The 13583-nt window shown below is 39.6% G+C and overlaps 1 protein-coding gene across 4 annotated transcripts in view; it reads left to right on the forward strand.

The window, feature by feature from the left end:
* Nucleotides 1–2620: 2620 nt before the first annotated feature.
* Nucleotides 2621–13583, forward strand: part of DCLK1 (doublecortin like kinase 1) — a 361089-nt gene continuing 350126 nt past the window's right edge. For 2 of the 4 annotated variants that reach the window (XM_087436195.1, XM_087436196.1), the window contains exon 1: nt 2623–2753. In XM_087436195.1, coding sequence (XP_087292321.1) covers nt 2644–2753 — 110 coding nt within the window. In that variant the 5' untranslated portion in view covers nt 2623–2643. Of the gene's footprint in view, nt 2754–13583 lie in introns of all 4 variants that reach the window. The other 2 variants (XM_087436199.1, XM_087436198.1) reach the window with 2 other exon arrangements.

The following is a 13583-nucleotide window of genomic DNA, read 5'->3' on the forward strand; positions in this document are numbered from 1 at the left end:
GAGAATGTTCCATGTGCATTTGAAAAGAACGTGTATTCTTCGGTTTTTGGATGGAATGCTCTGTATATATCTACTAGGTCCATCTGTTCTAGTGTGAGGCCAATGTTTCCTTATTGATCTTCTGTTTGGATGATCTATCCGTTGGTGTAAGTGGAGTGTTAAAGTCCCCTACTATTATTGTGTTACTGTCTATTTCTGTTTTTATGTCTGTTAATAATTGCTTTATATATTTAGGTGCACCTACATTGGGTGCGGAGATATTTACAAGTGTTATATCCTCTTGTTGGATTGTTCCCTTGATCATTATGTAATGCCCTTCTTTGTCTCTTTTTACAGTTTTTGTTTTAAAGTCTATTTTGTCTGATATGAGTACTGCTACCCCAGCTTTCTTTTCATTGCCATTTGCATGGAGTATCTTTTTCCATCCCTTCACTTTCAGTTTGTGAGTGTCTTTAGGTCTGAAGTGTGTCTCTTGTATGCAGCATATATATGGGTCTTGTTTTTTTATCCAATCAGCCACCCTATGCCTTTTAATTGGAGCATTTAGTCCATTGACGTTTAAAGTAGCTATTGATAAGTATGTACTTACTGCCATTTTTTAACTTTTTTTCTCAGTGTTTTAGTAGTCCTTTTCTGTTCCTTTCTTCTTCTATACAGAGTTGATGGTCACTTTAGTTTGACCTCTGTCTGAAAGCTGTGCTCTTTAACTCCCCTCCTCCCTCCTTTTATGTTTTTGATATCATATCTAACCTCTTTTTTGTGCATTTGTATCCATTACGTTCTTATCATGGAAATAGATAATTTTTCCTATTTGTGGTCTTCTCTTTTCCCCTTAAATCAGTCCCTTTAACATTTCTTGTAGCACTGGTTTCTTGGTGACAAACTCCTTTAATTTTTGCTTGTCTGGGAAAATTTTGATCTCTCCTTCCATTTTGAATGATAACCTTGCTGGGTAGAGTATTCTTGGCTGTAAGTTTTTTCCTTTTAGCACTTTAAATATATCATGCCATTCTGTTCTAGCCTGTAAGGTTTCTGCTGAGACGTCAGCTGATAGCCTTATGGGGTTTCCTTTGTATGTAACTTGACATTCTCTTGCGGCTTTTAGGATTCTCTCTTTATCTTTAATTCTGGACATTTTGATTATGATGTGTCTTGTCGTGGGCCTCTTTGGGTTTATCTTGTCTGGGGCTCTCTGTGCTTCCTGTACCTGGATGTCTGTTTCCTTCCTTAGGTTAGGGAAGTTTTCATCTATTATTTCTTCAGATAGATTCTCTGCCCCCTTGTCTCGCTCTACTCCTTCCGGGACACCTATAACACAGATGTTAGTGCGCTTGATGTTGTCCCAGAGGTCCCTTAGACTGTCCTCACTCTTTTTAATTCTTTTCTCTTTTACCTGTTCACCTTGGGTAATTTCTTCTAGTCTTTCGTCCAGCTCACAGATCCGTTCTTCTGTATCCTCTACTCTGCTTTTGAGTTCCTCTAATGAATTTTTCATTTCCAGTATTGTATTCTTCATTTCTGATTGGTTCTTTTTTATATCTTCCATTTCTTTGTTGACATTCTCACTGAGTTCATCTGTTCTTCTCCCCAGATCAGTGAGCATCCTTAACACTCTTAGTTTGAACTCTCTGTCAGGTAGGTTGCTCATTTCTGTTTCACTTAGTTCCTTTTCTGGGGTTTTGTCTTGTTCCCTTACTTGGAATGTATTCTTTTGCCTCCTCATTTTGCCTCTTTCCCTGTGCTTGTGTCTACGTATTAGGTAGGTCAGCTACGTCTCCTGCTCTTGGATAGGTGACCTTATGTAAGTGATGCCTTAGGAGGCTTCCAGTGTGCTTCCCTCAGTTCTCAATGTTCCAGGGGTGACCCCTTTGTGGACTACGTGTGTCCTTCTGTTGTGGCCTGTTAGCTCTCCCTATAGGCGCCCAAGGAGGCCAAGTTATGCTCCTGGCCAGCTGTTGTAATGCTCAGCTGCTTGTAGTTGTTGTGGGCCCTTCAGTGTCTTCATCAGGTGTGGGGAGCCCCAGCACAGTTGGCTGCAAGTTCTAATACCACATTTGTGTTGCAGTATTTCTTTTAAGTGAGTAGGCCCCCAGCGTGGCAGGTTGTTAGGCTCAGGGCCTTACAATTGCTGTAAGCCTCTAGCCTATTAGGTCTCTTGTCAGCTCTCTGAGGATTGCAGCTGGGTGGGGCTGGCCTCAGGCACAGGAGCACCCAATTGTTTCAGGCTTTGGAAGGTGGGGCAAACCTCCTATGTGGGTCTTTGAGAAGCACAAGTCTTCTGCAGCTGACAAACCCTGCCGCCCACAGGTCCACCCACACAGTCAACACAGTCCTGCCCTGTGTGTGCACCCCGACCTCCCCTAGCGGACCCAGTCTCTCCACGGCGGGAGCCCCACACACTCCACCACCGCCCCACACTCTCCACCCACTCCTTGTGCACATCCTGCCCCGCTCAAGTCGGCTCAGTTGCCAGGCTGCAGAGAATCCAGTCACCAATCTCTGCAGGCCCACAAGTTACCTGAGGGCTTGTTGTTGGGTGGGGCCAGTCTCTAGGGTGGGCTGCCTGCCCTGGCTGAGCTGGATTAAATCGGTGCTCTAGCGGGTGGGGCAGACCTGGGCTAGCAGGCCTCAGGGAGAACTCCAATGGTGTCCGTGTCAGCACGCCCACACCGGGCCACAACAATGGCCACCGCCAATGTCCCAGTCCCTGGAAAGGTCTCACCCCTCACCGAGATGCACTCAGGGCCCAGTAGGTGAGTCTCTTTTCACCACAGCACTGTGCACCTTTCTTTCTGGTGATTTTAGGATGCTTTCTGAAACGGGTAAGTTTGCGCGCGGGCCCTTTAAGAGCCGGTTTTAGTTTCTTTGTGAACAGGGTTTTCTGGGGGTGCTCCCCAATGTTTTAGTAGCAGGCACAGTCAGATATTCTGCCTCTGGTCTGGATTGTGCTGGGTCCACAAAATGCCCACAGCGGGGGCGCTCCCCGGCTCAGGGCCCCGCGTCTCCAGGGAGGCTGCGTACCTGTGGGCGGCTCGCGGCGGCCGTGAAGCTGGCGGCTTGTGAAGGCGGCGTTTTTCCTCTCCGGAAGGGAGTCTCTGCCTCTTCCACCTCAGTTAGGATTGTCCATTGTTGCAGGAGTTCCTCTTATCCAGTTTTCAGTTCTGTCTCAGGGGTAATTTTTCCACGAGTAGTTGTAAATTGGCTGTGTCCACGGGAGGAGGTGAGTTCAGAGTCTGCTTACGCCGCCATCTTGACTTCTGTCTCTCTGACGGATACTATTTTAAACTGACAGACAAAATAGTAAAAGGTTAAATAAGAAGGAGATTAATGGCACTGTAAATGATAAAAATACAAAACACCCACTAGAAAAAAAATACAAATCTTCCTAAACACTAAAACAAATGTTTAAAAGAAGCAAGGAAGACACACCAAATAAAAAAAAACAGCAAAGTAAATATAACATAATACACATAAACTAATAAGACAGAATTGAGACTAAATAAATCAGTCATACTAATAAGTGAGAGTGGGTTTAACCCACCCATTAAAAGAAAACAATTTTCAAATTGGCCCCTAAAGCAGAACCCAACTCTCTGCTATTTATAAGGAACATAGCTAAAGCACCCCTGTTTCAGGCCAGACTGGCTGACTCGGGGCTGTTTAGACCCCACTCATTATGTTGGTTCCTGCAGAACTCTCAGTCTGAATTGTGTTGTGGTGCCAGTTCTCCAAATCTATTGAATCCTACTCTGCTTCATATTCTCATCTTTACTTTTCTTCTATAATTTCCAGCTCTAACTTTCGTAATCTTAATATATTTTGTCTTTTTAAGCTACCTTAAATCCTTTATGGAAAAGATGCAGTATAAACAAACAAATAAATGAAATATTCTAAATTTTCCTTAATGTTAACAAACACTGAAAAGATCAGGTTTCCTGGGAAAGGAATAAATAGTTTTCTGCCTTAAAAGAGTCCAGTGCCATCCCAGTCCCCTCATCTGGGCAATGGGGATTGGGAGATTGTCTAAGGTCTCTGGGAAACTCGGCACTTCTGCTCATCGTTGTTTCCTGAACTTCTTCCATCAGAACTTTTTGCTTATGTAAACACTTGTTTATCCTCCGTGTTGACTTTTAAGGGTGGAAAGCTTACATACAATGAGGCAAGTTTTTCTACACTCTCATTAGTTTGTTCCTTGCTTTGGGGGAATATTTTAAAATCCTTAGTTGTATAACTTTTCCTTGAAGTGCTTTTCTTTAATAAACTTGAAAAAATTGTTGTTTTACTCGTGTGTTTTTTCCTCTCTCAATTGTTATAGAGAGCCCAGTGCCAAATATTATCTATAGTATTTAAAATGCACTTTATCTAAGTATAGATATGAATTTTGTTCTTTAAGCTTTTAACTATTTTTTCTGTACTTGTATGCTCCCGTAAGATGACACTACCCTCTTCCGTGTTTTCTCCTGTCCCCATCTTTTCTCCTGTCCCCCCCAGTGACCAAGCCAAGGCACTCTAGCATAGATTCTCTTGTGGTTTTTTTGAGGAAGAGTGACCCTGAGCTAACATCTGTTGCCAATCTTCCTCGTTTTTCTTTTTTTTCTCCCCAAAGCCCCCAGTACATAGTTGTATATACTAGTTGTAGGTCCTTCTAGTTCTTCTGTGTGAGACATCGCCTCAACATGGCTTGATGAGTGGTGAGTAGGTCCACGCCCAGGATCCGAACCGGCAAACACCGGGCTGCTGAAGCAGAATGTGAAAACCCAACCGAAGAAAGAAAGAAAAAGAAAATAAAGGGAGGGAGAGGGGAAGGAAAGAAGGAGGGGAGGAAGGAAGGAAAAGAAAAATAGAAAAAAGAAAAGTTGAGAGAATAAGAAGAAAATGTTAGGCAAAGAAAATAACAAAGGCCTATTGTTGAGAAAAAGCTTGGCACTTTTAGGGAACTGAAAATACATTATTACGGCGGTAATACAGAGTTCAGGATGGTGAGAAGAGACCAGAAGAGAAGGCTTGGGTGGCAGAGAGGTCACAAAGAGGCTCAGTGCTTCTCAAACTGCTTGTGGTGAAAGATCCATTTTTTAAAAATGTTCAATCTGTTGCAGACCTACACTTTTGCAAATTACTGGAAAAAGGAATGACTGATGACGTGTTTGCATGTCATGGCAATATCAGATGACTATAAAGGTTCCCAACGGCTTACTTTCAGTTTCTGTCCTGACCTCGTTGGGGACCAGTAGCAGCTGGCTGACTCCTGTGGGTCAGGGGCCACCCTTGAAGAGGACTGTTGTCGTAACCTACATCCTCATCCCGAGAGTAATGTGGAGCCAAGGAGGGTTAATCACGGGAGGGATACTCTGACTGCAATGTGCAAATATGTGGTTTACCCTTAAGTGTCTCTTCCCCCTTTTGATCATTTTTGCGTATCTGGCTCAGAGAGTCTTTCCGCTAGGTCACCCCCTCCCAACCATTCTTGTAAGGTTAACATAGTTGTGACCTCCTCCGGGGCATCGAAAATCCATCCCATGTAAATTGCTCCAGAATCTGCTCCCGGATCTTTTGTGATAATCCCTAGCATTTTCACTTGAATATAGAGCTCCCAGAGTTGGCTCGGGGCTGGTGAGGTCAGCGGTTTGTCTCTCTATCGAAAGACCCTGTATCAGCTATGAGACACCTAGTGTTTTTCTGCTCTCCCAGGTACACCCCTCTCAGGTCTCTGTTTTTCCTTCATGGTCAGGATATGGGAAGGATCCGGAAATTCCTGAAAGTATTCTCACTTTATTCAGTAGCAGTGATTATACAGATTTCTACAGACTGAAATTCTAAATTTTTTCCTCAATAGGAATTAAATACCATTTAGGCTCAAGCTGAGAAACCAGACACTTTTCTTAGATATTATTAAGGGCACAGATCAAGTAAAATCAACATAGAGGAGACTTCTGGTTAGAATGTAAAAAGTTGCAAGAAACCATCAATCCGGGGCCAGCCTGGTGGCACAGTGGTTAAGTATGCGTGCTCTGCTTTGATGGCCCGGGGTTCACAGGTTCAGATCCTGGGCATGCACCCATGCACCGCTTGTAAAGCCATGCTGTGGCAGCATCCCATATAAAGTAGAGGAAGGTGGGCACAGATGTTAGCCCAAGGCCAGTCTTCCTCAGCAAAAGAGGAGAATTGGCATCAGATGGTAGTTCAGGGCTGATCTTCTTCACAAAAAAAAAAAGAAAGAGATCATCAATCCTACCCTAACAATAAGAAAAGGAAGATAAGGTACCAAAAAAAAAAAAAGAAAGAAAGAAAGAAAAGAAGTAAAAAATAATCAGAGAACTGAAGGTGCAAATAAATTTCAGTAAACTAATTTCAAAATTGATGAGCCCTTCCCAGAAGTAGAGTCTCATGAATGCTTTCATCCCAGATAGAGTGATGGGAAGAGAAGGAATATACCGTAGATGAAGGGGGGAGAAATCAGCTTGCTAAACTTTTATTTAAGTATAAACAAATAACGTATTTACTGAGGTATAATTGACATAGAATAAACTGTACATAAAGTGTACAAATGTATGTACCTGAGTAGTCATCGACACAATCAAAATAATGAACATATCCATCGCCCACAGGTTTCCTCCTGCCTGCCCCTCATCCCATCTCAAGGCAACCACTGATCTGCTTAACGTCTCTAAGGATTAATTGCATTTTCTGGAGTTTATATGAATGGAATTATGTAGTAATTGTTCTTTTTTTATCTGGCTTTTTTGACTCAGCATGATTATTCTGAGATTTACCCATGATTTATGTATCAGTATTTCATTTCTTTTCATGGCTGAGTACTATTCCATTTTATGCACGTACCACAATTTGTTGCTCTGGTACTTGCTGATGGACATTTGGCTTGTTTCCAATTTTGGGCTATGACAAATAAAGCTGGTACAAACATTCCTGTACAAGTCTTTGTATGGAAATATGCTTTCATTTCTCTTGCATAATTAACTGGGAATAGAATGGCTGGATCACATGATAGGGTGTATGTTTACATTTCTGGGAAATGGCCAAAATGTTTTCCAAAGTGGTTGTACCATTTTACATACATTCCCACCAGCAGTGTATGAGTCCCAATCACTCCACATCCTTATCAACACTTGGTAAGGTCAGTCTTTTAATTTTAGCCATTCTAATAGATGTTTAGTGCTGTCTTGTTGGTTTGATTTGCATTTATCTAATGACTAATCATGTTGAGTTATTCACCATCAGTATATCTTCTTTCTATCCATTCATATCTTTTGCCCACTTTTTAATTGGGTTGTTTGTCTTCTTATTATTGAGTTTTGAGAGTTGTTTACATATTCTGCATGCAAATCCTTCATCAGAAGTATTATTTGCAAATATTTTCTCAAATCAGGGGCTTATCTTTTCATTCTCTTAATTTTTAATCTCTTAATAATTCTTTTCAGCCTCAATTCTTTTCAATCTCTTAATAATTTTTAAAATTTCTCTTAATCTCTTTAATTTTGATGAAATATAATTTATCTTTTTTTAATGATTATACTTTTGACATTGTGTCTAAGAAAAATTTGCCTGACCCAAGGTCACAAAGATTTCTCCTATGTTTTCTTATAGAAGTTTTATATCTTTAGGTTTTACATTTTGATCTATGATCCACTTTAAGTTAATTTTTGTATACAGCATGAAATGTGAATCAAAGTTTATTTTTTTGCATATGTATATTGACTTTTTCCAGCACTATCTGTTGAAAAGTCTAACCTTTTCCCATTGAATTGCTTCTGTACCTTTGCTGAAAATGAGTTGCCCACATGCATGTGGGTCTGTTTCTGTATTTTTTATTCTTCTCCATTGATCTACTTGTCTTTCTTTACACCAATACCACACAATCATGATTACTGTAGATTTATAAGTCCAGAAATCAGATAGTGTTAATTTGCCACTTTATTCTTATTTAGCAAAGTTGCTTTAACTCCTCTAGATTCTTTGCATTTCCATATCAATTTTAGAATAACCTTGTCAAATTCTTCAAAAAACACCACTGGTATTTTGATTGGGAATGTACTGAATCCAAAATAGATCAATTTTGGAAAATTAACATCTTAACAATATTGAGTCTAATGATCCATGAACACAATAAGTCCCCTTTTTAGGTCTTTTTTTACTTTCTGTCAGTGATGCTTAGTAGTTTTCAGTGTACATGTCTTGTACATCTTTTGTCAGGTTTTCCCCTAAGTATTTCATACACTTTGATGCTACTGTAAATGTAATAGTTTATTTAATTTTAGCTTTTGATTGTTTGTTGCTAATATATAGAAATGCAATTGATTTTTGTGCATTGATCTCATATCCTGCAGTGTTTCTAAACTCGTTTGTTAGTAGCTTCTTTATAGATTTCATCCAATGCTCTACATCATGTTGTCTGTGAATAAAGATCATTTTACTTCTTCCTTTCCAATCTGGATGACTCATTTCTTTTATTGTCTTATGCCAGTTAGCTTAACCTCTAGAAAAATGCTGAATAAAAGTTATGAGAATTGACATCCTTATCTTATTCCTGATCTTAGGGGGAAAGCATTGTCTTTCAGCCTTAAGTATGATATAAATGTAGGATTTTTGTAGATACACTTTTTCATATTGAGGAGGTTCCCATCTATTCCTAGTATGGTGAGAAACATACTCAGCTTGGATCAATAGATGTTGGATTTTGTCAAATGCTTTTCCTGGGTCTATTGAAATGATCACATGGTTTTAAGTTTTTTTTCTAATAGGGTGAATTACATTGTTTGATTTGTATGTTAATTCAACCTTGGATTCTTGTGTAAGTCCCACTTGGTCATGAGATATTATCCTCTTTATATATTATTGGACTTGATTTCCTAAAATTTTGTTTAGGAATTTTGCACGTATGTTCACGAGGGATATCAGTCTATAGTTTTCTTTTGGGATTATTCATTGGCTACTGGAGTGCTTCAAAGAATTTCAGAAGAAGGTTCGTCTATGTTTTTAGGCTACAGTAAAGCCTTTGACTGTATGGATCATGAAAAGCTATGGGTTGCTCTAAAAGAAATGGGCATGCCTCAGCACTTGATTATCATGATGCATAACCTGTATTGTGAAGAAGAAGTCACTATCAGGACAGAATATGGAGAAACAAAATGGTTTCCTATAGGCAAAGGTGTCAGACAAGGGTGCATTTTATCTCCCTGTCTGTTTAATCTGTATTCAGAACATATTATACGAAAAACTGGGCTAGACTCAGATGAAGGAGGAGTGAAAATTGGTGGAAGAAATATCAACAGTCTAAAATATGCAGATAACACCATCTTACTGGCAGAAAGCAGCAATAACTTGAAATGACTTCTGATGAAAGTGAAAGAAGAAAGTGCCCAACCAGGATGGCATTTGAACAAGAAGACAGAAATCATGACTACAGAAGAACTACACAATTTTAACATAGGCAATGAAGACATTGAGATTGTTAAAGATTTTGTTTACCTTAGTTCAGTCATCAGTGTAAATGGAGACTGCAGCCAAGAAATCGAGAGAAGACCGAGACTCAGAAGGGCAGCAATGAAATAATTAGGAAAGACCATCAAGTGTAAGGAAGTGACATTAGAGACCAAGGCCGAGATTATCCACACCCTCGTATTTCCAGTTGCTATATACAGGTTCGAAAGCTGGACAGTGAAGAAGGCTGACAGGAAAAAAAATGACTCATTTGAAATATGGTGCTGGAGGAGAGCTCTACGGCTATCCTGGACTGCCAGAAAGATGAACAAGTGGGTCCTAGAGCAAATTAAGCCTGAACTGTTGCTGGGGGCAAAAATGATAAAACTGAGGCCGTCCTACTTTGGGCACATCATGAGAAGGCAGGATTCTTTGGAAAAGACAATAATGCTGGGAAAAGTAGAAGACAGCAGGAAAAGAGGAAGACCAAATATGAGATGGATTGACTCCATAAAGGAAGCCATAGGCATGAGTCTACAGGAGCTGAGTAGGCCTGTTGAGGACAGGACATTGTGGACATCACTCATTCATAGGGTTGCCAGGAGTTGGAGCCGACTTGATGGCATGTAACAACCGTAAGTCTGTCAAAAATTGGTATAGAGTAATGCTGGCCTCTAGAATGAGTTGGGAACTATTCCCTTCTCTTTTATTCTCCAGAAAAGTTTGTATGGAATTGCTATTATTTCTTGTTTAATTATTAAGTATAATTCACCAGTGAGGCCATCTAGGTCTGGAGTTTTCTTTGTCGGAAGATTTTTAAAGTACAAATTCAGTTTCTTTAATAGGTAAAGGGCTATTTTAAGTTATTTATTTCTTGACAAAGCTTTGATAGTTTGTCTTTTAAAGAATTTGTCTTTTTCTTCTAAGTTGTGGGATTTATGGGCATAAAGTTGTTAGTAATATTCCCTTATTATTTTAGTACCTGTAAAATCTGAATTGATGTTACCTTTCACATTCCTGATACTGGTCATTTGTATATTCCCTCTTTTTTCTCATGAGTCTCTCTAGAGGTTATCAATTTTATTGATCTTCTGAAAGAGCTAGCTTTCAGTTTCATTGATTTTTCTCTATTGCTTTTATGTTTTCTATTTCACTGAGTTCAGCTTTGATCCTTGTTATTTCCTTCTTAGGTTTTACTTTGCGAAACTAGTTAGAAAGACCAGAGGTTATTTTGTGAGGTGGCTGTCGAATTTGTAATGAAAATTAATTCTTTGTATGTTTATGGTTTTAGGAATAACATTGACTTCTTGGAGAATAACAGGGCTATTTGCTACTTTATTAACAGCTATATCAAGAAGAAATGACAACAAGAAGCAGACCGAGTATTGCAGTTTATATAGCTTGTTGTAGAAAGTGCAGAAATTCCGAATTTAGCATTCTGAATCTATAGATCCACTTTTTACCAATGTGTTGAATCATATAATTTGAACAATAGCCAACATTAGGAAAAAAGGAAATAAAGAACAACCTGATTTCTGGGTTTTAGTCATTTCTTACAAATAGAGTAACTGGGCCGACCCCGTGGCTTAGCAGTTAAGTGGGCACGCTCCGCGGCTGGCAGCCCAGGTTCGGAACCCTGGGCACGCACCGATGCACTGCTTCTCCGGCCATGCTGAGGCCGTGTCCCACATATAGCCACTAGAAGGATGTGCAGCTATGACATACAACTATCTACTGGGGCTTTGGGGGAAAAAATAAATAAATAAATAATTATAAAAAAAAAAAACAAATATAGTAACTATTGTAGGACAAATTCTCTTGACATGTTTATTTACATTAGTCTTGTTCCGGCTGTGAGCTAGATGATGTTACTCTACCTATGAGTACATTTCCTTTTTATTTTCCCCACCTCCTGGCTTTTTATCCATCTTTCCTGAAATGCATTTGCTCTCCAGGCACTTTCTAGGCTTAATGGCGTAGTAGAAGGTGCTCTGACTTTTGAGACAGATTTGCTCCCAAATCTTTATTCTGCCACCTTATAATTATGAGAACTTTGGAAAGTTACTTTACCTCTCAGTGAGCATAATATTCTTAGTAAGTAAAAATGGAGCTAAAAAGCCTATGTCAAGGAGTAGTTGTGAGGATTAGGTGAGAGAACACATACAAAGTGGCTGCCATATAGTAGATCCTCAGCAAATGTCAATTCTCTTTCTTTTTCATTATGTAATAATGAAAATATATTAACATAATATTTTATCTGAAGTTATGATACAATAGATTTAGGTTAGGCCTAATATCTAATCTAGACCTAATAATCTAATATCTGTTACTTCTATCTTTGTTAATTTCAATCTCTTTTAAACCCATAATTCACACTTAAAGGTGAACTCCTGAGAAGGATTGTACTACTTGTTGCAAATATAGAATTTAACATATAAGTAGATAGATTTGGAGCCAATACAGTTCACTCTATTGGCTAATAATATCTGTACAATTGTATTGAATATGAAAAACCTAAAGGGGAAACATGACATTTAATTTTGGGTTTTTTTGTGTGAGTTTTTTTTTTTTGGTGAGGAAGATTGTCCCTGAGCTAACATCTGTGCCAGTCTTCCTCTACTTTGTATGTGGGAGGCTGCCACAGCGTGGCTTAACAAGTGGTGTGCAGGTCCGCCCCTGGGATCCAAACCCGTGAATCCCGGGCTGCAGAATCAGAGTGCGTGAACTTGACCACTATGCCATTGGGCCAGCCCCTATGACATTTAGTTTTATATTATACGTTCCATAATTGGGAGGTGGGGTGGAAACAGAAGATACGCTTTGCCAGTCCTTCACTCCTGTTTCCTGGGAACACTTCTCAAATAACTTTAAACCTAAACTCAAGCTGATTGCATCATTTCAGTTGTCTTCATCCATCCTTTATTGAACATCTGAATTGGACACCTGTGCTCATAGAAATCTTCTAGTTCCCATCTCTTATTGTAGCTATTTCTTTGATAGCCAGGTACAGGGAGGCCTTTACCAGCTGTAGGTGTAGTCTGGCAGCACTTGGCCAGGGGCTGCATGCCAAGTACCTCTTACTTCCTGCCCTAGACCTTTTCTGACTCAGGTATTGTTTTCCAGAGGAATCTGCTTCACACTCTGCCGTGGGTAACCCAGTCTCAAGGAGAGTTAAAGCCGTGGACATCCTTGAACAACAAGGGATAGAAACACAGGAATAAATGCTTCCATCTTTCATTGGAAAGACAGTTCTGAAGGTGTTTCATAAGGCTCCTCAGATGGTCCAGTGGAATTATTCATCATTGTCCCTAGTAGTGGCCAATTTGATAACTTATTCTTGTACTGGATTTCTAGCTTTCCCTCTTTCTCTCCCCCTCTCCCTCACTGCTGCTTCCTGGGCTCACTTCCCAAATAAATCACTTGTACCCAAGACTTTGTTTCAGGCTCTGCTTTGGGAGAAACACAGGCTAAGGAAACATCTATTATGTATAAATACCCTGTGCTAAACGCTGGGGAAACAAAGGTGAGAAAGATAGGTGCCTATCCTGGAGTACTTCACGATGTCATGCAGGAAATATATTACACATATTTAATATGTTTAATATTTAATTTAATAATTTTATTTATTTATTTTTTTCCCCCAAAGCCCCAGTAGATAGTTGTATGTCACAGCTGCACATCCTTGTAGTTGCTGTATGTGGGACGTGGCCTCAGCATGGCCAGAGAAGCGGTGCGTCGCTGCGCCCCTGGGGTCCAAACCCAGGCCATCAGCAGCAGAGCTCACGCGCTCAACCGCCAAGCCACAGGGCCGGCCCTAATATTTAATTTAAACATATGATTTCAATACAGTATGTTTATGCAATTTATATTCACTGAATACTTGTCAGTTAACCAATTCAAAGCTTAAATGAATAAATAGTCTAATGTGGGAGACAGGTATTTAAGGAGATAATTTCCAAATAATACCTTTATATGTTTTAATTTACTAAATATATATCAGTTAAACAAATGGAAACTGATTTTCTTTTCTGCTCAACATGTTTGTGAGAATCATCTAAGTAAATGTAGGCAAATGTAGTTCTTTCATTTTATCTGCAGTATAGTTTGTCATTATAAAAATATATCAGGTGATTTATCCATTTATCTGT

The sequence above is a fragment of the Ceratotherium simum genome, chromosome 10, assembly GCF_057802395.1.
Source record: "Ceratotherium simum simum isolate JZ-2026a chromosome 10, ASM5780239v1, whole genome shotgun sequence".
NCBI classification, from domain to species: domain Eukaryota; kingdom Metazoa; phylum Chordata; class Mammalia; order Perissodactyla; family Rhinocerotidae; genus Ceratotherium; species Ceratotherium simum.